The sequence below is a fragment of the Ursus maritimus genome, unplaced genomic scaffold (genome assembly GCF_017311325.1).
Source record: "Ursus maritimus isolate PB19 unplaced genomic scaffold, ASM1731132v1 scaffold_9, whole genome shotgun sequence".
Lineage (NCBI taxonomy): Eukaryota > Metazoa > Chordata > Mammalia > Carnivora > Ursidae > Ursus > Ursus maritimus.
In genome coordinates, this window is record NW_024427107.1 from 23,210,979 (window position 1) to 23,236,026 (window position 25,048).

Consider the following 25,048-nt stretch of genomic DNA (forward strand, 5'->3'; position numbering starts at 1 on the left):
TCATTATTTCACCATTAAGATGACATTAGCTGTAGATTTTTCATTAGATGTACTGTATCAAGTTAAGAAAGTTCCTAAGAGTTCTATTCCTAAATTGTTCAGAGTTTTTAACGAGGAATGGGTGTTGGATTTTGTCAAATGCTTTTTCTGTGTCTGAGATTATTGTGTTTGTTCTCCTTTATTAATAGGATGTATACAGTATGTGATTTCCACATGTTAAATCAACCTTGATAATGGTGTTTAATGCTTTTTATATGCTGCTTGATGTTGGCCCAGATGCTGCTTGATATGGCTCTGTTCATTTTTTTCATTCTTTTTTCTGTTTTTCAGACTGGATAATTTCTTTTGATCCACCTTGAAGCTCATGGGTTCTTTCTTCTGCCATATCAAATCTGTTGTTGAATTCCTCTGGCAACTCTTTCATTTCAGTAATTCTCAACTTTATTTGGCCATTTCAATAACTTATATCTCCTCAGTGAAATTCTCTATTTGTTGAATTATTGTCATTATGTTTTTCTTTAATTCTTAAACATAACTCCTTTCATTACTTGAACATATTTATTATAGCTGCTTTGAAGTCTTTGTCTGCTAGGTCCAACATCTGGGCCCACAGCTTTTTCCCACTGGGTATTGGTAAACCTTTCCTTTCTTTTCATATCTTGTAATTTTTTGTTAAAAACTGGAATTTTAGATACTATATTGTAATAACTCTGGATTTTGATGTTCCTCTCTCAGGGTTATTGTTGTTGCTGTTATTCTGCTATGAATTTGACTAGGTTAAATCTGTGGACTAGATCTCCCCATGGCATATGGTTCCGTGTGTGTCTCTTTACTCAGTTTCTTTAGTTTTGTTTTCATTTTTAAACCTGATTTCCTAGGAATCACCCTTGTGTCTGTATAGCTCCGTCAATTATTGGTTAGTAATTGTGCTCAAACACGATGAGCCGACAGATCTTTTACACTGCCTGTATTTGGATTGGGGAGTGGAGCTGTATTTGGGTTGGGGAGCTCATTCAAAGCTCAAGCAGTTCTCAAGTCTGCCTTGGCATTTACTTTCTGCCAGACCCTCTTGCATCTCCTCTGTATATGTGCAGAATTCCATGTGCAGCAAGGGATGTATAGATAGCTTGGGCCCTCTCTGGTCTCTCATTCCGATGCATGAAGTCTGTTGATCAGCCAGAAATATATGCTGGTTTATCAAGGCCACTTCCACTGCATCACTTCTCAAATCTCCTAGGTACATTTTTGGCTAGTCTGTTGGTTTGCTGTTGACAACCAAGACTGTAACCTCAGGTTTACTAAGCTGCTAGCTAACCTTTCCTATTTGTTTGCCACCAAGATGTCTATTGTTATTCACAATGCTCATGGGCATAGGGTTTTTCACACTTCACTTTAAATCAAGTGAGGTCGTTCCTCCAGTGAAATTGCTGGTTTTCATGGCTTTCCTCATCCTTCTAGAACTACTACGCTGATTAAGCCTGAAGGTGGGGCACAGCTCCAGGCAGGAACTCCACAGAATCCTACTTTTCTTACCTGAAGTCCACTAGCGTCTCCATGAATAAATGCTTTTCAATCTGTTGAGTGCTTTGGGTCAATTTCCAGAGTCCTAAAATTGCTTTTTTTGATAATTTTGTCTAGTTTCACTGTTGCTTTTTGAAAACAATTGTCCAGCTTTCATTCTGCCATATCGGTAGTGTGCCTTTGAAGCTATTTTTAATCCGTTTCTTTCTGTCATACTCAGCTGGTCACGAAGGTCCGCTGATTCTTTTCATGCAACGTGTCTCTGGGAGAGATGCTGTTTTTCTTGCTGTTTTTAGAGACACGCCCATCAAGATAACCAGCACCCATTCATTCCTGAATTACTATGATAGAAGCTTTCCTTCCTACCACAGTCAATTCTGCATCTGGCTACTAGATTGATCTTACAGACGCCGGCATAATCATAACCCCTGCTGCTGACTGAAGAACGGTTCTTTGCTACAAAAACATCAAAGTCATACTTCTTAACCTAGCCGTCAACATGTACTCAACGGCTTCGATTTTATGCAACATCATTTGTTCCTGGGGCTCCCACCAAGTTGAGTTTTTCCCCACATATTCCTTTGCCAATTTCCATGTTTCTAATTTTTCTCATGTTGCTTCCTCTATGTGGAGATCCCTTGTGATCTTTCAACTTTTGGTCCATCAATTCCTAAAAGAGGCTTAATCAGGTGAACTCCTAGAAGAGGCTTAATCTGCTCTTGATCATGTCTGTATTCCAAGCTTTTCAATATTCATATATACACACATAGATTTTGTAAACATTTCTGACACTAAACATGTCAGCTTTCATTCAGTCCTCAATTACTTCTGTATGTGTTTTGTTGTTTCTCCAATATTTTTTCCTTTTAAATGGATTTTATGTTTTAGAGCATTTTAGATTCACAGTAAAATTGAACACAAAGTACAAAGAGTTCCCATATATCCCACCTCCAACTTTTGATTATACTCAATTTGAGGGCTTTCCCAGTTTACAAAATTGGAAATACTTCTTATCATTTAGTACAGTGATGGACATGTTTAGTACATGATTGCTGAATTAATAAAATGCTTCTTGATTTCCTATGGAAATTTTCAAAAATCTTTTAAGAAAAATGATCACTTTAGGATGTCTCTATGCCTCTCCCCTTGAAGAACTTAACTCTTACATATACCTCTGAAAGCAGAAGTGATATTTAACATTTTTAATAATTTGTGTGGCATGAACACCAATCAATGAAATCAGACAACAAAACAGTCCTGAAAACTCCTGTTGGCCCAAGAAATGATCCATTAGTACCTGGATCATGGAGAGGTCCTACAGGTCCTAGACATGAGGCCATGATTGTAGGTGGGTGGAATATGGGCCAGCAGCTATTTACCAAGTAGGATGAAAGCATTTACACATTTTAATATATGTATGTATAGCCATATCAGAGGACACAAACTGAGTATCAGTCCCACCAAGTCAATTGATATTCTCTGGATTTTATAATGACTGTAGAATATAATATCAATAAAGTGGACTTCTGTCAATCACAGGCACTTTTGGATTTGGAGAGCAATACGAGAACAATGAGTCTCTGTAATGCAAGGTGAAGGACACGCAACACTCAGAAGCCAATGTCAATGGTCAATTAGGCAGTACAAGGTCAAACAGAACAAAAGTACTAGTAGGCCAAGACAAACCAACAGAGCAGACAGTAGCTAAATAACCAGGAGTCAGAGTTCAAGGTTCAGCCAAGAAAACAAGTAAGGATATGCTAGGTAAGGAGACCAGCAAACAGTGGCATAGAATGAAGAAATGTATCCGAAACATGGAAACTGCAGTAAAGCAAATCTGTCCCTGAGCTGAAAAATTTCTTATTATGTTTCCTTCTACAGCAAGAACCTATGTGAAGGCATGACCTCTCTCTGCATATGACCTTAGGTGAACCAGGGAGGAAGCCTACTGGCATATGAGTCTTTCGGAGTGAGAAATTTAAGTGTGGGTCTTGGTAGAATGGTGACACTTCTTGCCAAAGATACCAGGTTTGCTAAGAGCACACCACTGGATTGCCTAGGAAGGGTAACAGACATTTTTTATCACTATGTTGACCCTTACTAATTTCAAATATGTTAAATATTTGCGGGCTTAAAACTGTCTTCACATTCTTTCATCAGAGGATGCAAAGAGAAGCAAATTAACTAAAGGATATTTTTAAAATATGTGATCTGAAAAGGCAGTAGCTGCCAACTTAGAAACAAAGAGAGCAGGCCAAATAACTATTAGCAATGAAAGAATAAAATTGAATATTCTGAAAAATAACTGGTTTGTCTAAAAAAGAATTTTGGAAATGGGGAGAGGCATGACTTAATTGAAGGTGTGTTACTAAGAGAGAGAAGGTTTCTGTTTTTCAGTTTTAAATAGTATAATAAATCATACACAACACCATAATTTGAGTTTACAAGGAAGGTAATACTCTTCAGGTTGTAAAAGAGACCTCCAGTGGGCAATAACGCTCTCAAATCTGTGGCCTAGGGAGCTATATTCCATTGATCGTCACTTTAAAAAAGTCTATATATGCAACAGTTTTCCACTATAACTTTCACATCCATTTAGCCAATTATATACATATGGTATTTATTGTTTTAATAATGTATCTGGTTATGATTCATTAGTATGAACTGTTAACAGAAAGGTTTGTAGAATATTTCCCCAACGATCTTCAAATCAACTTCAAATATATAGTTCTACAGAACAGTAGAAATATTAAATTCCAACTTAAATAATGTAAAAGTAGAATACTGAATTAAAAATTAAGGAACTACTGACATGGAGTATGTATGTAGGTCCTAAATTGAACAAAACTTATTAGGGAGAAAAATCTGGAAAATACTTTTGGTTCTGTACTTTAATTTGTTGAGATCATGAACATGAAATTATTTTCAAAGGGGTAATCTGTTGTGAAACACTGAGCTACAGGTAGGCTGGGGTATGGGTCAAACAACCACCTGAAAAATCTTTTTCAGTGTAGTTGAGAAAAGTCAGGTTTTTTGAAACTTGAAATTTCACCCTTTCTGTTGATTAAAATAGCTGTTATTCATCACTTCAGGAAAAAGTGGGAGAAAGAAAGCAGTAAGTTAAGTACGTAGGTTTTGACTATAGTCCAAAATTATTTTACAGGTCAAGTTAATAAGTCACTTGTGTGCACAATATCACTGGATATATGCAACCTCTTAGAAATGTGGTCATGCTATACTAAGCATAAATGAAATCATGAGTCAGTTATAAAATACATAATATTTAGTCTTCCCACTACCTTCCCCTATAACTCACTGTTGGTTCTAGAAACTGCTTATACATCTGAAACGAAAGAAGTGAAAGATCACTATGGAAACAAGAGAATATCCCCTACGACTTAAAAAAAAAAAAAAAGTCCAGCTATGTAGCGTTTCTAAATGGGATTTCGAAAGGAGAAAAAAGTAACCTTTGCTACAAACTTTCTTTCAATGCTCTGATGAATGCTGATGAAGAAAGACTTATTATTCCCTTAGGGAAAAAAAACTGATTTCCATTGTAGAGTAAATAAATCCAAAATTCACAATCAAATCTAACTAGTGCTATAATATGGGAAGTATTTCCAGAAAACTGGCTCTTTCTAAAAGAGAATGAACTCTGAATGACCATGTATAAAATAACCATTTGATACAAATTCAAAAGGTGAAAGCCTAATGTTCTCCTTCTAGTCCAGGGATTAGACCAACAAATTTTTTCTGTAAAGAGGCAGATGGTATTTCAGGCTTTTTCATAACCACCCATCTCTGATGCTGTGGAGTATAGTGGCCATAGATAATACCTGAATGAACGGGCATGACTATGTTCCTATCAAACTTTATTTGTAGGCACTAAAATTTGAATTTCATAAAATTCTCATGTCATGAAATATTACTCTTCTTTTGATCTTTTTTCCATCACTTCAAAATCTAAAAACCATCTTAATTCAGGTGGTAGGCTGGATTTGGCGGGCAGGCCAGTTTGCTGACTCCTATTCTAGTCCATCAACGAGTTATTAACTATCGTGAGAAGTTGTTCCTAGCGACTTCCTGCTGAAATGTTCTTTGAAGATATGACTGAATTTGTAACTATGTGTGGTGATAGATGTTAACTAAACTTACTGTGGCAGTCATTTCAAATAAAATGTTGTACACTTAAAACTAATACAATGTTATATGTCAATTATATCTCAATTCAAGAAAAACTCAAAACAAAAACAAAACACAATGTGAACTATTGGGCTAATTTACTGAACTATAAAATGTAAAGAAAAAAAGATATGATTAAATTCCTTAACTATAATATATATTTGTGTAAAATGAGAATTTCATATAATAGAGTTAAAAGTCAGAAGAAGAAATTTTAGTCCTATAATCATGGGATATGTTTCAAGTAGAGGAAATATTTTTAAATACTTCAATATGAAACAACATCAGTAAATATGAAAGCAATTTCTCAAAGCAAACATTAAAGGTGATGTGCCTTTCTACTCTCTCTCTTGGCACCGTATTTCATAAAAAGTAAATGCAAATCAAGTTATGTTTTGAATGTTGGCAGCTGCAGGACCTTGCAGAAGCTGCCAACGGCAGTGATCATACCCTCTCTGTCGACACCCCATGGCACTCGGCTCGGTGGCTTGCTATGCAGAGCAAATCAAACAGCCGAAGTTCAAAACCCATACTGCATCTATGTAAAACAGAGTGCCAGAACCCCATTACAGATACCTCTAGGGTGATGATGACATGGGGTCTGTTATTGTCCAATGCCATTTAAGTGTGTCCTTCTTATATTAATAAAAAACTTTGTCTTGTGTACTTGTTGCTCAAACCTATGAAGTTCGTGCCTGTTTAGATTCTGAGGATTGCAGTCCCCAGTGACATGCTTCAGTGGGTGCTGACTTGTGTACCACACTGTGGAGTGCTAGAATCGGGAGGCAGGCCCAGAACTTGAAGAAATTAATTCAGGACCCTGAGGAGGTTGTAAGCGTATGCATGATAGATTAGGCAAATTAAAGGTACCATACAGATCAGTTTATTTCCGTTAGGAAATATATGATGGATTCCTAATGATAGTTATATATACTCAGAGTATATTCTGGCTGGTCCAAAATGAGATATATGAAGAAAGATTAAATACCTTAATAATTTTAAAAGTTGATTATATGTTGAAGTGATACTTTAGATATATTGGGTTAAATAAAATATATTAAGAGCAAGTTTACCTGTTTTTAAATTTTTTAATGGGTTTACTAGAAAATTTAAAATTATATATATGGCATTTAATTCCTCATGTAGTAGTCCCTGTTGTTAACTTCTCAACAACCATTTTACCCCAAGCATTTAAACTCATGTTGATCTTGGGGCATCTGGGTGGCTCAGTTGGTTAGGCAGCAGACTCTTGATTTCAGATCAGGTCATGTTCTTGATTCGGGTCATGATCTCAAGGTCCTGGGATCAAGCCCTGAGCCCCACGTCATCAGGCTCCGCACTCAGGGGGCAGTCTGCCTCAGGATTTTCTCTCTTCCTCTGCCCCTCCTCCTGCCTGCTTGCTCTCTCTCTCAAATAAAAAAATCTTAAAAAAAAAAAAAAAACACAAAAAACTGATAGTGATCTTGGGGCACCTGTCTGGCTCAGTCAGCACAACATGTGACTCTTGAGCTTGGGGTCATGAGTTCCAGCCCCACATTGGGTGATTACTTAAAAAATAAAATCTTTAAAAAATAAAAAACTCATAGTGATCTCATTTCCTTGGCCAGTGACTAGTTTAGAGATGGGTTTGTGAATGACCCAACCCAAGCCTGCACCATGAAGGAAAGATGGCTGAAGGAGTTCCTGATATAGATGTCTTTGCCCCTAAATGGAGACCAGTAAGATCAGATCTCTCATTTTCTTTTCAATATGGCTACACTCCCAGTGACACAGAGAAAAACTGTGACCATGTTTCCATGAGCCAGAGGATGAAGCTGAGCTAAGAAATGGAATAACCTGAGTCCTTGTTGACATCACTGAGCTACTTTATCAACTAAGCCTGGAGTTCACTCTTCCTCTGAATTTCCTGTTATGGGAGATAACAAGGTTCCTTATTGTTTAAGCCAGTATGAGTCAGGTTTTCTGTTAGTTGTAGCCAAAAGCATCCTAGCTGATACACTCCATTAGGCTACAATTACCTCAAGGCAAAGGGACTATATGCACTATCATTTAAGTCCATTTAGTACCACAAAGTTCTGGATATAGTCTATAATCAATCCATATATTATTGTTGCGATAGTATATATTTATTATGTGTGAAGGCTTTTCTTTCTTAGTTTTAAATTATTATACAACTGTAAGACATTATAGAATAATTACTAAGGGAAAGAGATTTTTAATTAATCAGAAAAAGAAAACCCATGAGCAGAATTTAACTAAGCAAAAGTAGAACAGAATACCCATTAGATTTGTAACTTGTTACACTTCATGGTTGTCCCTTCACTGAGAAGTCGGCCTTGATTTCCAGTCAAAGCACACACACGGTGAACAACTCAGCTTGATTTGCTAATCTGGACATAAACCCTTATAGGTAACGGAGCAAATGAAGCAAATATACAACCACTATAGTTTATACCTCATCGTAGTATTATGAGAATTAAGCAAAAGAATGGATGCAGAGTCTAGCACAATATCTGGTACACAGTAAACACACTTAATATAAATTTGGTTCCTGTTTCTTTCCTGTTGAAGGATCGTTCATTTCTCAAATTCTAAGTACTGTGCTAAGTAGGCATCGTCCTTTACTCCACATCGTAATTTCATTTTGTGTTGACTAGAAGATTACAGCAAATAGTGATTTGCACACGTTATACTTCATTGGCAAGTCAGTGCTTGGTTAGGTGGTTGATTTATTCATTTTTTTATATGAAGCAAGTGAGTCCCAAAGCTAACCTGAACAAAATGAGACAGGCAGTGGTAAACTGGTAACTAGAAGTTAAGCTACGGTACTTTAACTCATCTACGTCTGCTTACCCAGTATGGTTGAGACTGTGAGATTAATAATGCAGTCTACATAAAGGTGAATGAAAAAATAAAAAGACAGGGAAGGAAGTTTATGATTTTGACGCTACCTAGAAGGTGACTGATGTAAGTAACAGAGAGAGAGATAGGCAGTGCTCGGTAACATCCAAGAGTGATGAAGAAAGATGTAAAGTGTCAGGCCAGAAGGACAGAGGAAAGAATATTTGGTGAATTATACCAAATTATATCAAGAGGATTCCAAAAACCTTTCTGCGCTATTACAAAGGATTTTGCTTTTAATGATACCCCGTAACCAATATAGTTTCCAAATAGGATCTACTGAAAAACATGGAGCAAAACCCTCACTACCTCCATCTTACCAAATAGATGAGCTCTTTACTTCACTAACGAATAAGGATGACTGCTCTTCGCTGAAGCCACCATACGATCTGTAGATTTAAAATTTCACAGGATGATCAGCTCACCGAAGACTACATTTAGTTATCTAGCTTATTAAGAGGACTAGAAGTTAGTTATCTTTGTATGCTCTAGTACCTAGTGCAACATTCCCAGAGAGTTGTTCAGTTAACAAATGTCTTCTAAAAAATATTTGAAAAGAAACTCAGTATCTGGAAATTTAAACTGTTTTAATTCTAGACAGTTGAACATTCTAAACTAATGTAAATTTATAGTATCACATTTGCTGTGATGAATAAAGCAAACATACATAGAACATTTTCACCCAGATAACACAGGGACTCCCAGGCAGCAACCAGCCTGAATGACTGTCCACTGCCTGGATGAGAAGTCAGAGCTCCCAAATGGGAAACACTACAGACCCTTTCCCTGAAGTCAGGCAGGCTTAGACCACTTTTTGGAGATAATTATCCTGGAAGCCTGTAGCAGGCCTTAACTAACCACTAGCATTCAGAGAGGCTCTAATTCAGGGTCTAAGTTTAATTTAGTGCATTCTAAGGGGGATCCAACATTTTCAGAGAATGCAGGAAAGGGATGTCATGTTTCCACATTTCCTGAGGTCAATTCCATATATGGGTCACTGATATAGGAATGAATCTGGCTTTTTTTTTTAAAGTAAGGTTTATTGAGGTATAGTCTAAATACAATACAATTTACCCTTTTTAGCATACAGTTCTGTAAGTTTAATAAATGCATACAGTCATGTTCTACCACCACAATCAAGATAAACCACATTTCCATCAACCCCAAAAATTGTTGTGACAATTTATGGTCAATCCCTCCTCAGCTCCTGGCAACCAATGATCTGTTTTCTATCTCTATAGTTCTGCCTTCTCCAGAATGTCATACACATTGCATCTATAGTATGTAGCCTTTTGAGTCTGGTTTCTTTCATCTGTCATGATATAACTGGCAACAAAGCCAATGAGACTGGAATAATGAGTGGAAAGGAGAGAGGTAGGAATTACAATTGGAGAGGTGGAGAGAGCCAAATCACAAAGGGACTTACATGCCATAACAAAAATTTTGGATTTATAGTAGGTGTGATGGGGAGCCACTGGAAGGTTCTGAACAGCTGAATAATGTGATCTGATTAACTTAAAATAATTTTGGCTACTGTGTGGAAGATACACCACAATGGAACAGAAGTAGAAAAAAGGAAGCTAGTGTAAAGATTACTACATTGTCTGGGTTAAACATGATAAGGGGGTGCCTGGCTGGCTCCGTTGGTAGAGCATGCGACTCTTGATCTTGGTGTTGATAAGTTCAAGCTCCCATGTTGGGTGTAGAGAATACTTAAAAATAAAACCTTAAAAAAACCCACAAAACCCATGATAGTGACTACAATGGCAACACTGGAGGTGGTGAAGTGGTCCAGTGACAGATGTAACTCAGTGGAAGGGATACTGGAACTGGATGTAGCATGAGGAGAGAGGAGGCAAATATGCTCCAAGGAGCGTGGCTTGAGCAACAAGGTAGCTGGTGGTGTCATCTACCAGGATGGATAAAAGGAAAAGACAGGGGAGGAGGGGGAGGCAAGTTTGGTAGGGGGAGGCGGGAGAATTAAAGTTCCACACATTTGGACATCATCAGCATACAGATGATACTGGATCTCTCTCCTCCACTCCATAATCTGTATGGACCTCTGATAGAGATATTTAACAGTCCTTGTCCTCTTACTCCTAATACATGAGTGAATACACTGAATAAGACATTTACTCATTACTTCACTGAATTCCTAGAGTTAAATCTAAAATTATGAGGTAAGCTGTAAATGTTCAAGGCTACAGAGCTCTTCCACTTCTCACCTTTACTTTTCTACATAGACAGGAACCACTTGAGTTTCATAAGAAGGATTGCCTCTAAATTTTACATATACTTTTTTCTCAGAATACTTATTGTTTGTTCAATTGCTTTGGCTCAAATGAATTAAAAATAGAAAACATTTTGTAAATGACTAATTTTTCTTGCTTTAAAATGTTTTCCAGTATTTACTGATAAACAGGTAAAAAAGCATTTAGTGGTTCATCCTTTCCAACTTATGAGATCAAGTTTATGCTTTCGGTATGGTGAAGAAGTACTTTTTGCTTAGACAGACCCTCAGTATGAGGAAAGGGTAATAGCAACATAATGCAAAAAAAAAAACTAGAGGATGTGGAATAGAGGTTCACTGTGTCTCCTTTCCTCAGCGAGCCCAATAATTCAAGTACAAGGGAGGAGCACTGATCACGCCCCTACTTCCAACTGCACCTCGGAGGCCACCAAAGTATATAGTATTTGGTATATAGGATGACCACTCCAGTCACAGCTCCCTTCATTTATTCACCTATCCATCCATCTTCCAACCATCACCTATTATCAATGCATTTCCTGAAAGTCTTTTTTTTACCTTAAAATTTCATGCAAGTTCATCATCTCTAATGCAACTGTATTTGCTTCAATATAAAAATGTCTTTATTTACTTACCATTGAGTAAAATTGACATTCCAGATAGATCTAGTCTAAGACCTATATGTACAGTTGTGCAGGTTATGTACTGAACACCTCATGGGTGGGGGGTGTAGGGGGGGCTCCATTCATGTTGTAGGTCTTATGGATTTGGATAGCAGTAAAATGCCTTAAGAAGAAGCACCTTTTTTTTTTTTTTTCTAATTTGTAAGGGTGGCATGCGGACTTAACCCTAGCCCAGAACTTTGTATACCTTGCCACATGGACTGGGCATAAGCCTGAACCAGGCTCATTATTTTACTCATGAAGAAGCCAAGTTCCAAGAGGTATAGAGACAAGTTTCCACAACTACTTCATGGCAAATCTAGGTTTGATCTGTCTCTATTCCCATCCTTTTATAGGAACATGCTACCTCTGCTAACAACGGGTTGCTCTTCTCAGGTGTGTGGGTTTCTGAAGCACTCTTTCATTTGTTTGCTCAGCCTAAGGAGGAGGGGGGTCTTTGCAGGATGGTTAATCTCATGTTGCTCTTGCATTTGTTTCTGCCATGAAGGGATATAGAGAGATACAGCAGTAGCTAGACTTTTTGGCAAATGTTCAAAGTAGTAAAGTTGCTAGATTACAAGCTCCATGACAGCAGGAACGATGTCTAACATTCTTGTCATTTCTCCTGAACCTAGCACACGGCTAAGTTATAGTTTCATACAGGGAAATGTATTCTGTAAGTTCATTTAGGTCACATCCCTCTCCTCCTGCTGCACGCTTTCCTGCAGCTAGAGCATATGTCAGTGCCAAACTCCGAGAAGCACTGGAGTCATCTCAAAGCTGCTTTCAACGTCAATATGCTGTCAACTGTTTATTATTGGTCTCATTTAACCAAGAGCAGGAAGATCAGCCACAGAATCATAAAATGGTAGCCCTGGAATGGATCTTGTAAGTCGTCTCCAACTCCTTTACTTAATATTCCAGAAAACAGGGTCCCAAACAAAGGGTACGAATGCACTCAGGTAACTGCAGCTAACTTACGCTCTGGTTAGTTCCTAACACTCAGATTTTCTGCCTAATTACTTACTTTTTCCTAAACCCCACCATACCTTTCCACCAATCAACAAAAGATGATTGGAAACCCCACAATGTCAGAGACATTATGCACTAGAAAAGAATGTCTTTTTTGAGTTGGACAATAAATCATGTGTTTGAGAATATACATTACTACATTCTTTTATTCTTTTCATGCAAAGGCACTCCTCAGAGAGAAGGAAAAAAAGATTAGTGAGGCAAGACCATGAGAAATCCTCAAATTTACTGAGAAATGGATATAAAAGTGGGTGACCATTGTTCTGCATGTGAATAGTTAATTTAGAAAGCACAGCTGGTTAGTCAAACTGTAAACTGTGTGTATATGTATTTATTTTGACTCCAAACTAGAAAGTCTATGACCCAGATCATTAGTTTAGTCTAATCTGATGATTATTTTAATTGAAAATATGTATTATCTTATAGACAGGATGCGTTTTCAAGCTGCTATCTAAACAAAGGAATTTGTTATTAAGAAACAATATACTTTTCAGATTTTTAGCTTTATTTCAGAAATAAAGCTTCAAAAGTAGAAACAACACTAGAGTATCATTTTAATAATATCCCAAATTCTGGGAGTAAGTTGATTGTTCTGAAAGTTCAGTTATTTTAAACACATTCTATAATACTAAACCCTCACTAAATGAGTATTTTACAGTGAGACTACAGTGTGATCCACATTGTTTTGCTAACCCTGCTTCTTATATGCAATTATTAAAAATAAAAATAACTCGTAGGGCAATTATTTCTTCCATATAAGAGAATTCTATATTTAAGTTAATAATGAACTACAAACTAGAAGTCTAAAGTAATTTAAATCTCCTAAGATACCAGTTTCCCAACACGAAAATTTTGGATTTTTCCAAAATTCTAGCAAATGGTGCTAGTGGATAATGTATTAGGGAAAGCAAAGCTGTATGTGTGCACATAGCTTCCATTTTGATGGTCTCTGATTTCTCAGCTGGGCCATAACGCAGCAAAATGGCAGTGGCATATTATACCTGGTCATGGCTGGCTTCAATGGAGCTTCCAATAGCATGGAAAGTCATCTGCACAGGGGCTAATGTCAGACAGGTCACACACTCTTTGCCACTTTGTCTATCACAGTAGTGAACCTATAACAGAACACATGCAATCTGCTGAACACCACTTGTAAGAGGGAGCCAGATGCAACAGGTCCTTTCCAAAGGCTCTAGATTTCCAGAAGAATTCAAATAATTTATGCAGAACACAGTTCAAATATTTAAAACCTTATCAGGACCTTCCAATATCTACGGAAAATCTATTAATTCCATTTTAAGTACTTTTGAAGTTTTAAAAGAGTTTAGGAAATGCTTTATAAAATGTTTTACATTATTATAGCCAGTAGAAAAATTCACAATTAAATGCTATACCTGTCTTTATAGTCCAGCTTTTCATAATGCATAATGCATGAAAGACTCAAGGGGAAGCATAAGTCGAAGTTCACTTGATTCCAATGGAATTTTGTCAACCTGAATTTTCGCTCATCTTTGACTTTGTGACTGCCACTTAATTGGTAGTGACATTCTTCTATTTCTACATTACAGTCCCTAGAAAACCACTGTTAAATATATACAGCTATCACTACATCATATTCTGCTTGACCTTTTGACATTACAATCAAAATGAATTAAACGAAAATGATTTCTAATGTGCAGACCAAAATAAAGTTACTATATTATTATTTTTCTTTTAGTTAAATACAACCAACCATTATTAAAACCACATGTAAGACATTCCATAGCAGAGGTAGGGTAAATGGGGGGTAGAGGGAAGTGTGAGTCCATCTTCCCAGTGGGAAAATTTCCATCCTCTCATTTATCTAGTTTTACAAAAGTTCTTTCAAGCAGTGTTTATTTTAATTCTAAGCCAACAAAGCAAAAACAGCACTGCTTTTATGATAAATTAACGAAACATGTCTATAGAATGGAATTCCTACTAATTATAGAGAAAATTGGTTTCACTAGTTATAACTTGCTCAATTTGTTAAATGTGTATAGGTCTAGGATAAAAGCCTGGGTGAAAATCTTGAATTTGTGAGGAAGAAAATTAAAACACATATTAGTTTCCTGCGGCTTAATTCTGACTGCTGTAACATACTCATAATATACCTTTATTATAGATTATGGTCCATGTATATTTTGTCATGGAAAATATACATCTGACTGAAAATGACAACAACATGGATCTTAGTCTAATAGTTTAATAATCGAACTTTTTAAAGCCAGTAGGCTTAAGATTTGCCATCAGTTTCCCTGAAGATAGGGAAACCTCCTAGAATCCATAAAAAGTAGTTTAGAGTTTAAATCAAGGCAATATACAAAGCTTGTTTCCAATGTACCTTAAAGATTTTATTATAAAAATATTTTTTCCAAGTTAACTTTGGGGGAAAAGACTTGACAACAGTTCTAAATCCCCGCACTATACCTCCTAAGCAAATCGAAAGGTCACTCAGTATATATGAGTTCAAGAATGTGGAACTGTTGTTTACTATGCATCAGCTAAATATGATGGGGGAAAATGAAACTTATCACATAACAGGTTTATGCAAAAGCCAATAAATGGTGACACTAAAATAGCTACAGCTCACAGCCATTTATGGTACCGTTAAAATATTATGTCGTATATAGTGCTATGATAAAACATGCCTTTTAAAATAAAATATAATCGCCCTTTGATATCAATTGAAAGTCTGTATGAGAGACATGACACTTCCCTAAATATCCAAATTGACAGTGAATACACTTCTTTGTTAGCCAATTTATTGCAGTTCTATTCTTTCTTCTGGGGAAATGAAAATTACAAAGGACAGAAATACCACAAGACAACCCCAGTAGAAAATACAAACTCCACACTGCATTTGCATCCTTGGCTTAGATACTCTAACTGAAAGACTTAACTTTCTCCTAACTGTACACAATTGACTGGAAGCCTGCAATACCCTATAACCACTGTGCATTCTGCAGACCTTCAACACTGGCGACCATATACAACTCATACAGAACAGACAAATGTCAAGGTGTAATTCTGCACATAGCCGCAAATAAAATGTCAGAGCACCCAGTGAATGTGACAGAGATTGCCAACTGTCCTCTTAGATTCTTCCGCAGTAATTCCTAGCTGACTACTTGAATGCTCAGAATAAAGTTCATACTTCCCAGGCTCCCCTGTAGCTATGACACCATGTGGCTCAGTAGAATGTAAACGAAAGAACTCTACAACAGCTTCCTAGAAACTTTAAAAAGAGATTTCAAGTGTCTGCCTTTTGCTTCTTCTTGACTCATTTTGTCAGCCCATTGCTTGGAATATGGGTGGACATTACCATCTTTAGCCAAAGGACAAGGGCTGAAACCTACAGATGGTAGGGTGGTGTGAGTAGGCAGGAACCTGGGTCCCTGAAGACTCCATGGAACAGACCCATCACACTAGCTCTGGACTGCAAGCTTCCAGACCTTTACATGAGGAAAGAATAAACATCTATTTTATTTAAGTCACTGGGCTTTTTATCACTTACAAAGAACCTAATCCCCATGGGGCTTTTTCCGCTGCCCCCAAATCAATACCAGGACCATAGCCAACAACAAAATGAGCTGTAAAGAGCTGCCAACATTTAGGCTAGGCCTTATTCCCAACCCCTTAGTAAGAGTCAGAACTGGTCCAACCGTAAGTAATACACAGAGGAACTGGGAAGGGGGAAGTGAAGGGGAGGGAATCCTCTTGATTGTCACCCTTATGAAGAATACAGCATTTTCAATGAGTGAGGCAGCTCTAAGAAAACAGCTAATACAGAGTGGGAGTACTTACATGCTGTCCCCTAGCAGAACCTATAAGCTTCCTTTGAAAAGAAATTTTGACTGAAATCAATGTGTGCCCCTTGCAGTTTGGAAACATAGGAAAATAAAGAGATTGAGTTTGGAGATAACTGAGAGCTTGTTGAAGGAGTCCAGGCACACAGTATGCCTGAAAACAAAAAAAGGACGAAGGGAGATATGCTCACCCTACATATTCATGGCCCTTGGAGGGAATGAAAGAGAAGCTCTGCAGAAGCCAAAGGGATACTCAGGCCAAACAAAGACATATCTATCAACAGAGGGGGTCAGGGGCAAGGACCACTGGTAAAGTCCAAAGGAAATATGGCTGTCCCTCAGGGACAGAGGGAACTGGAAGAAACTAAACACTGCCTCGAGAAAATCATGAAGATCATCTACATGGAAACCAGTAATGGATAAAACCAGGTTAGGGTGGCATCTTCCCCTACCCTGGTCCCCCTCCAAGCCTCCTAACACCAGTGCAGTAAGGCCATGAAACGAAACGGATGGGGTATGGAGGAAGGGAAAAATAAGTCAACGTACACCCTCCCTCCTAGAATTGTCTTGAGCCAAATTGACTGGCTTGCAATGGCGGAGATCAGAGTTTGGCATTTTACTGTGAACTAGACTCAACTTTTAAAAACTAAAGGTAACTAGAAATCATAAAGAAACATGAATGGGAGATCTGACGGTGTATGGAGGAAAGTGGTGACTGGAGAAATATAAAATCATTCCATGTTTATACCTTCCACTACACTAAGACTGCCACATCAAATTATGTGAAAAATATAGGAAACTACTGATTGAGGACACAATTCCAAATTAAACAAAAAGTAATAATATACAGATAAGAGGCCTTAAGGAAGAGTCACACCTTACACATCACTCCATCAGTCACTTGTAAAAACAAGTTTGATATGGCTCTCATCAGTTTTGTGTTTTCTTCTTGGACATAACAACATTAGAGTTCATAAAATTGTGAATGTCAAAAAAAATGATACTGGGCAAGTGACATTTTGAAATTCATCCTTCTACACAGAAAAATGCTTTCTATGATTTAAAGCATCGGCACTGAATTCTTAGGATCACTAGCCTAAAATAATTAGGGTAATAAAATCCCACTACATCTTGTAATGCACAAATCTTCAGAATGACAGAGCAACATCTTTCTGTTAAAACAGAGCAGTGTATTTCCACAAATGTGGCCTTAAGAATTCCACTATGCGATGTCACAGGACCTTGATGATTTTGATTAAAGAAAAATGAATAAAGATAATTTTAGAAGATTACAAAAGTCATCTCCTATGTGTACTTTAAGATTCATTGTTTATAAATCATATCATTTTGCTATCTTTGGTACTCTAAAATGTTAGCAACTGATCTTGATTTTTACAATGTTACAGCACTTGTTTTGGATTTATAACACTATCAACTACTGTAAATTGACATTTTGCTTCTGTCTTATGAATTTACAAAAATTATTCCATTAGAAGATGGGCCAAAAATTTCAATATATGTAAATTAAACAATGTGGCTGTCTTTGAAATTCACAATCTATAATAATTTTTATTTTAGAATAAGTTTTCTAGTTTTGACTTGTAATCACATAAGCCCAGATGAGATGCTATAATTGTCCATTCTAATACTGATTTTGCCAGTCTAGAGATTTCTTTTTCCTGAAGAGAAGACACATATCACTTCAGCTATTCATATAACTTGAGAAATAAAGAAAAATACTACAAGCCTTACACTAATTTATACCAAAAGCTAGGTATGCAAATTTTTTCATGCCCATTTGAAAATATGAGGGGGCATCCAAATGAAAACGTAAATTCCCTATCTCCTACCTCCAAAAAAAGTTGAATCAAACCATTTCCTGCAGGGCTGAAGTTCCTTGATGTTGCAGGACTACTAAATATTTTACTAAATCTCAGGTCACCCTCTGTGGGACAAAAATGAGGAGGGTGTGAAAAAGACCCGTGTTTAAAGAAAGTTGCTCTTTAGACCACTAAGGAAAGATAAACGCTTGTACATTCATATGTGATACCTAACACAATCACTGTATCAAGAAAACATGTTTGATTAGTGCATCTCAGGCTCATTAACGGTGGGGTCTACTGCACAGGAGCAGGTGGAAATCCCATTCTAGCGACTGCATGGAAGCTCTGCACAGAGAAGAAAAGGCAGCAAGGAGCTAAAGAGTTGACAGGTGTAACACTGGAACTTAGAATAAACATGTCAAAACATGCTTGACTTCTGCAGTCTGCATACTAGCTATATGGAAGACCTGTATCTTTATTAACACACAAAATAGCATTTTCTTGGCAAAATGTGAAATGGTATAATTTGATAAATATTGCCCTAATAAATAGCTTAAATTTGTATTAAACAGTCTTAACTGCTTTTTTAGATCACTCGATGACATGTACATCATCTTACTTATTTGGGTCAACTGTGGTCAACGGTTAAAAGCCACATTATGTTAGTTCTATATTCAACTCATGAATTAATTTATATGTAATAAATAAAGTGAGTTTCTCTATGAAAAGCACTTAGAACAATGCCTGGCTCACGATTAGCATTAAAATAAATACATTAGATATTCTTATTACTATTGTAACACATATAATAATGTAATAAAAGGCATGACAAGACATATAATTATTAAGAGTAATATTACATTAGGATAATGTCTGTCACTGACTTTCTCTAAAGTTTCTCCTGATCCTTTTCATAACTAAAATCAACTCCTTTGTAACTAAAATGTAAACATATATTTAACATGTTCAGTCATGTACCTGTGTTTCAAGCTGTTGGAGTAATCTCTTTCATTCTGTATGCAATACGCTTGTCACATTAATGGCTCTAAGTGAATGAATGACATCACATTGTAAAGACTGCGACTAAACTTATAATTATCTTTTCTCTCTTTCAGAAATTCTATGCTTAGGATAAGCTTTGAAAATTACATGCCTGTATCTGGCATACAAAATCTAGCAGAGATATATAGATTTATTTCTAGTGTAAGTCATAGATAAAAATTGCCTAGCAAATGCAACAACAGATGTGTTATCAATATTGTCAAGGCGATAACTGCATTCTTACTTTACGGGATGAGTGTGTATACAACAAAAATCCTAAGTCTTTTTTCTTTGCTTTTCAGTTTCTACTCACTATGCCAGTGGAGGTCTAAGGAGGAAGCCAATTAATTAGAAAGAAAATAATACACACACATATATAGTTATTTTAGTTTGACATTTCCATAAAAAAAAGCACTAGGTGATTTTTAACAGTCAATTTCATAGCTACCAGAAAAGAAGCTTCTATCTTTTATAATGTGCACTCATGTTTTGACATACCCACTTATAACCATTTACATATTTATAACAAGACACATTAAAATCTATAGGGCTTAAAACAAAGTAGCTTTTTAATAAGAAACACTTTTTCCAAGGTCAAAGGAAAATTGCAGTTCATTTAGGCAGTTAGTACACCACCAAAGTAAACTAACACAGTCTTCTCCCAATAGGGCCAACCAACTCTAATTTTCATGTATTAGAATTCTGTTGCATTGTATTGTGTTGATTATCACTTTAAACTTCAAAGACAAGACCTTACAAATCTTTTCATTATATATCAGTTTAATTTATAATAGCATTTATTTTTTTATAAAAATATTGGAATGTCTTGCTTTCTACTCAGAAATTACAGATTTTAGAAACATACTATATTTGCTTTTCAAATATAATTACATTCATGATGCAAAGACCATTGTGACTTCTACTTCCAGACAAGATGAAACAGATTTACTTTTCCCTATTCTTCCTGCTAAGTCTAAGTAAAAGCTCTGGATATTATATATAAAAGAAACATAAAAGGATTCAGAAAGCAGGAGAGAAGGAGGAAGAATCCAAGCTAGGGATTTCAAGACTCAAGAAACAACAGAATGGTGTATCCCTCAGTTTTCTCTTTGCCTCATGTTTCCTGGACTATGTGCTAGAGAAGCTGGCAACAGGGAAATGACAACGGATATAGAAAATAATAATAACAACAGTTAACAATAAAGCCCCAAGAAAATCTGCTCTATCCAAAGGGCCAGAAAAGGAATAAATTAGCAAGACAAAAAACATTTAGACAATAACTGCCCTATTCCAACCAAACACCATTGAAAATATGGCACCCCCATCCCCACACCCATCAGCAAAGGCCAGCTGGGGAGCCTAGACTTCTACCCTTGCCAGATGAATGAGGTGACCCAATTCCCCAACTAGGGTGGTGACCGAGAAGGCTGAAGGGGAGTCATAACTTTTATCCCTACTGGATTCCTAGGCTTTTGTCTCTATCTGGTGATAATGAGGCATGCTATACCTTCCCACTGGGGAGGTCTCAGAAGCGGCATAGTGAAGGGTCAGGACTTTTACCACTTTGCAGCTATAACACGTCCCCCTCCTCCCACCAGGGTGTCAACAGAACTCTACCCATAGTGAACTTCTATCCATAACAAATAACAAGGTGGCACTCCAAGATCCCTAGCTGGCACAATGTCAGAGAAGCCTTACTAAAACAGAAGACTTAAATAAGAGACAGAGATTTATTATACCTGAAATGTCCAGATTCAATAGAAAATCATTCATTATACCAAGAGCCAGGATAATCTCAACTTGAATGAGAACAGACAATCATGAGATGCCACCACCAAGATGATGTAGATGTTGGATTCATCTGACAAGTGTTTTAAAGTAGCCATTATAAAAATGTTTTAAAAAGCAATTACACACACACTTGAAACAAATGAACAAAATGTCGTCTCACCAAAGAAACAGACAGTATAAGAAGAACCAAACAGAAATTTTATAACTGAAAAATAAAATAACCAAAATTAAAAACTAAGTAGAGAAAACAGAGAAAAGATTTGGTAAACTTGTAGATAGAAACATAGAAATTCCCCAATCTGGACAACAGAGAGAAAACAGACTGAGAAAAATGAACAGAGCCTCAGAGATTTCCAGGACCATAACAAAAGATCTAATATTTGTGTCATCAGAATCCCAGGAGGAGAAGAGACAGTGATTGGGGCTAAAAAGAATTTGAAGAAATAATGGCTTAAAATGTACTAAATTCTGGTAAAAGATATAAGCCTACAGTTTCTAGAAGCTGGGCAAATCCCAAAGAGAATAAACACAAAGACACAACATAATCAAACTTCTGAAAATTAAAGACAAAGAATGAACTTAGAAGCAAGCAGTAAGAGAGAAACAACTCCTGACCTACAGCGATGAAACAATCCGACGACAGCAGTGTCTCAGCAGAAACCATGGAGCCATAAGGAACTGGCACAGTATTTTGCTAAAAGAACTGTCAACCCAGAATTTTATACTGAGCAAAATTCTCCTTAAGGAATAAAGGGGAACCCAAAACATTCTCAAATGAGTAGAAATTGAGTGTAAGTTGCCAGCCTACCTCCTCCAAAAGAATGGCCAATGTAAGGTCTTGAGACAGAAAGGAGATGATAAAAGCTTGATCCTGAACTCAACTGGGGAGGAAGAAAAAACACAGAAAGGAGTAAAAACGTTGATAAATATACAGTAGACTTTCCTCCTCTTCTTGGCTTTTCTAAATTATGTTGGACATTAGAAACAAAAATTGTAAGACTGTCTGATATGGTTCTTAATGTATGTAATGGAGATATTTAAGATAATTGTATTACAAACATTTAGGGGACTGAGAATGGTACAGCATCGATTCTGTGATATTCTTACCAAAAATGAACAACCTCAATCAATCATGAGAAAACATTAGAAAAACCCAAATTCAAGAATATTCTACAAAATAAGTAATCAAATTATTCAAAAGCATTAAGATCATGAAAGACTAAGGAACTGTTAATTGATTGGAAGAGATTTAAGGGACATCACACTAAATGCACTGTTGGATCCTAGACTGGACCCTGGGCCAGAAAGAAGACATTAGTAGGAAAAACTGGAAAAATTTTAATAAGATTACATCATCATTAATTTCCTGGTGTTGACAATTATACTATGGTTGTATAATTGTTAACATTAAGCTCTGTACTTTCTACCTTTCTCTAAGTTTAAAATTATTTTTTAAAGTCCACTATAAAAGAAAACCTTTAGTGCTTCAGAATAAAGGAGATTTGAAAGAGATCAAGCACCCATTAGAGTAGATACCAGATAAACAAGTTTTTTCTGTGCATATCGGAGTTTTATATTAAAAGAATCTTCAAACACAAGAAAAGAGAATCAGTGGAGATTAAATTTTCTTTTCATTAGAAAAATAAAGTCACTGTGCAATGTGGCACTTTCTACCTCTGACATAGTAAGGAAAAAGGATGCAGGAAAAAAAGTTTGTGGCATAAAAGCCTAGTAAATTGTAATATCCAAAGCATCCGACAAAGAGAAGTTAAAGGTTCCTCCTTAAGTTAGAGATCTAGAGAGAAAAAAAAATTGTAATAGAGGCCTAGTCATGGGAATCTTAGCAGTGGGGACCAAGAAACTTGAACCAAGAAATATCAATAAATGCTACCTGATTTCCAAAAGCTAAGAAGGAAGGTGCTGCTTAGGCTGCAGTAGCGAACACTACCTAGAACAGATTATTTTTCAGCTATTTTTATTTTTACTCTAGGACAATATTACTATTACTACCTGAACTTTCTCCTCTATCCTTAATGTCATTACAAAAATTTCCACTGAAATTACTTCTAATAGGGAGCAGGAACCAATAAATTCTATTAGGTTCTTCTTTTTAGCAGTTGACAAAAAAGTTGATAGAGAACCAGAAGAGACTGCTCTCCCAGAAGCCAAGAGAATAGAAAGTTTAAGATGAGAGACAAAGTCTGTACTTTGAGTCCAGCTAGATTAACTGCTTCAGAAAACAAAATTCAAAACTACGCAGAGGAATATAACAGAACCCAGAGTCTCTATGGTGTATTCTTGATAATAGGCAGGATTCGATCCAAAATTATTTGACCTGGAATCAATAGGAAAAAGTGACTCATACTCCAGTGAAAAGGCAATCAATAGAGACCAAATCCAATATATCTGATGTTGAAATCAGCAGAAAAGCTGTTTAAAGCACCTATTTTATCTCTTCTCAAGAATATAAAGGAAAATACATGCATAATGCATGAATGGATAGGAAATGTCAGCAGAGAAACCAAAACTTCAAAAAGAACCTTATGGAAATTCAAGAAATAAAAACACAATAACCAAAGTTTAAAAAAAAATTCACTGAAGAAGACACACAGTGAACTTATAGATCAATAGAAATAATACAATTTAAAGTTCAGAGAAAAAAAATTTTTTTATGAATAAAGGCTCAGGAATCTGTGGACAATATTAAAAAAATATGTAAATGGAGTTCCAGAAGAAGAAAAGAAAGAAAGGGGGCAAAATATTTACTCAAAGTAAATATGGCCCCAAATTTCCCAAATTTGATGAAAGCAATAAATATACAGTGAGTTCAACAACAGCCCCAAAACTTATGTCCAAGTCCTAACCTCTACATACTTTTGCTTGTGACCTTATTTGGAAATAGGCTCTTTACAGATGAAACTGAGTATGTCAAGATCATCCTGGGAGGGAGATAATATTTGTAACACAAAGGACTTACACTGAGATATAAAAAGGACTCTTAAAATTCTATAAGAAAAAAAAAAATCCCAATTAGAAACTTGACAAAGATGTGGACATTTCACAAAGATCTATAATTGGCCAATAAGCACATGGAAGGAAGCTCATCATATGGGTCATTAGTGAAATACAAATTAAAATATAAATGAAATACCACTGTATTCTTATTTGAATAAGACTGATCATATCAATGTATGGAACCCTCATACATTGCTAGTAGGAATGTAGTATGTTACAGCATATTGAAAAAAAAAATCTGATAGTTTCTTACAAATTTGTATGTACACTTACCATGTGACCCAGCAAATTTACTCCAAGGAATTTTTCCAAGAGAATTAGAAAGATGTCTGCATAAAATCTTATACATGAATATTCATAAACAGCTTTATTCATAATAGCACCAAACTGGAAACAATTCAAATGTCCATCAACACATAAACTGAGAAACAGTTTGTGGTATATATCCATATAGTGGACTAGTACTTAATAAAAAACAACAAAAACAAAACAAACAAAAAACCCTACTGATATATACAACATGGAAGAATCCCCAAAACATTATAGTGAGTGAAAGAAACCAGATGCAAACTGTGCATACTGTATGGTTCCATTTTTACAAAATTCCTGAAAAGGCAAAGCTAATCTTTAGTGACAAGAGGATAACCTGGTTACCTAGAGCCATGGGGAGTTGGGGAAAACAAGCTGCAAAGAGGGACCAGGAAACTTTTACAGCAACGGAAATATCCTCATCTTGATTGTGGTGGCAGTCACATGTTTGCACACATTTTTCGAAACCGTATAATAAAATGGTTGTGTCTTACTGTATGTCATTATAGCTCAATAAGGTTGATTAAAACATTAAAAATATACAGCTATCTTCGACATGACAGTTGGAGACATGAAGTCTCTTGCATATATTTCTCGTAAATAATCATAACTAATCTCACAATTAATTTCCTAGCAACTATTACCTTAGGATATTAATACCATTTGAATTTATCATATGTGTTTGGATGTCCCCTT

General features: G+C 36.2%; 1 protein-coding gene across 4 annotated transcripts in view; it reads right to left on the minus strand.

Annotated features, from left to right (window-relative positions):
- Positions 1-25,048, minus strand: part of STAU2 (staufen double-stranded RNA binding protein 2) — a 313,767-nt gene that overhangs the window by 87,006 nt on the left and 201,713 nt on the right. For 3 of the 4 annotated variants that reach the window (XM_040625538.1, XM_040625537.1, XM_008710800.2), the window contains one exon: positions 13,548-13,661. The exons of the other annotated variant lie outside the window; for it this stretch is intronic. In XM_040625538.1, coding sequence (XP_040481472.1) covers positions 13,548-13,661 — 114 coding nt within the window. The remainder of the gene's footprint in view (positions 1-13,547; positions 13,662-25,048) is intronic. 4 annotated transcript variants of the gene reach the window in all.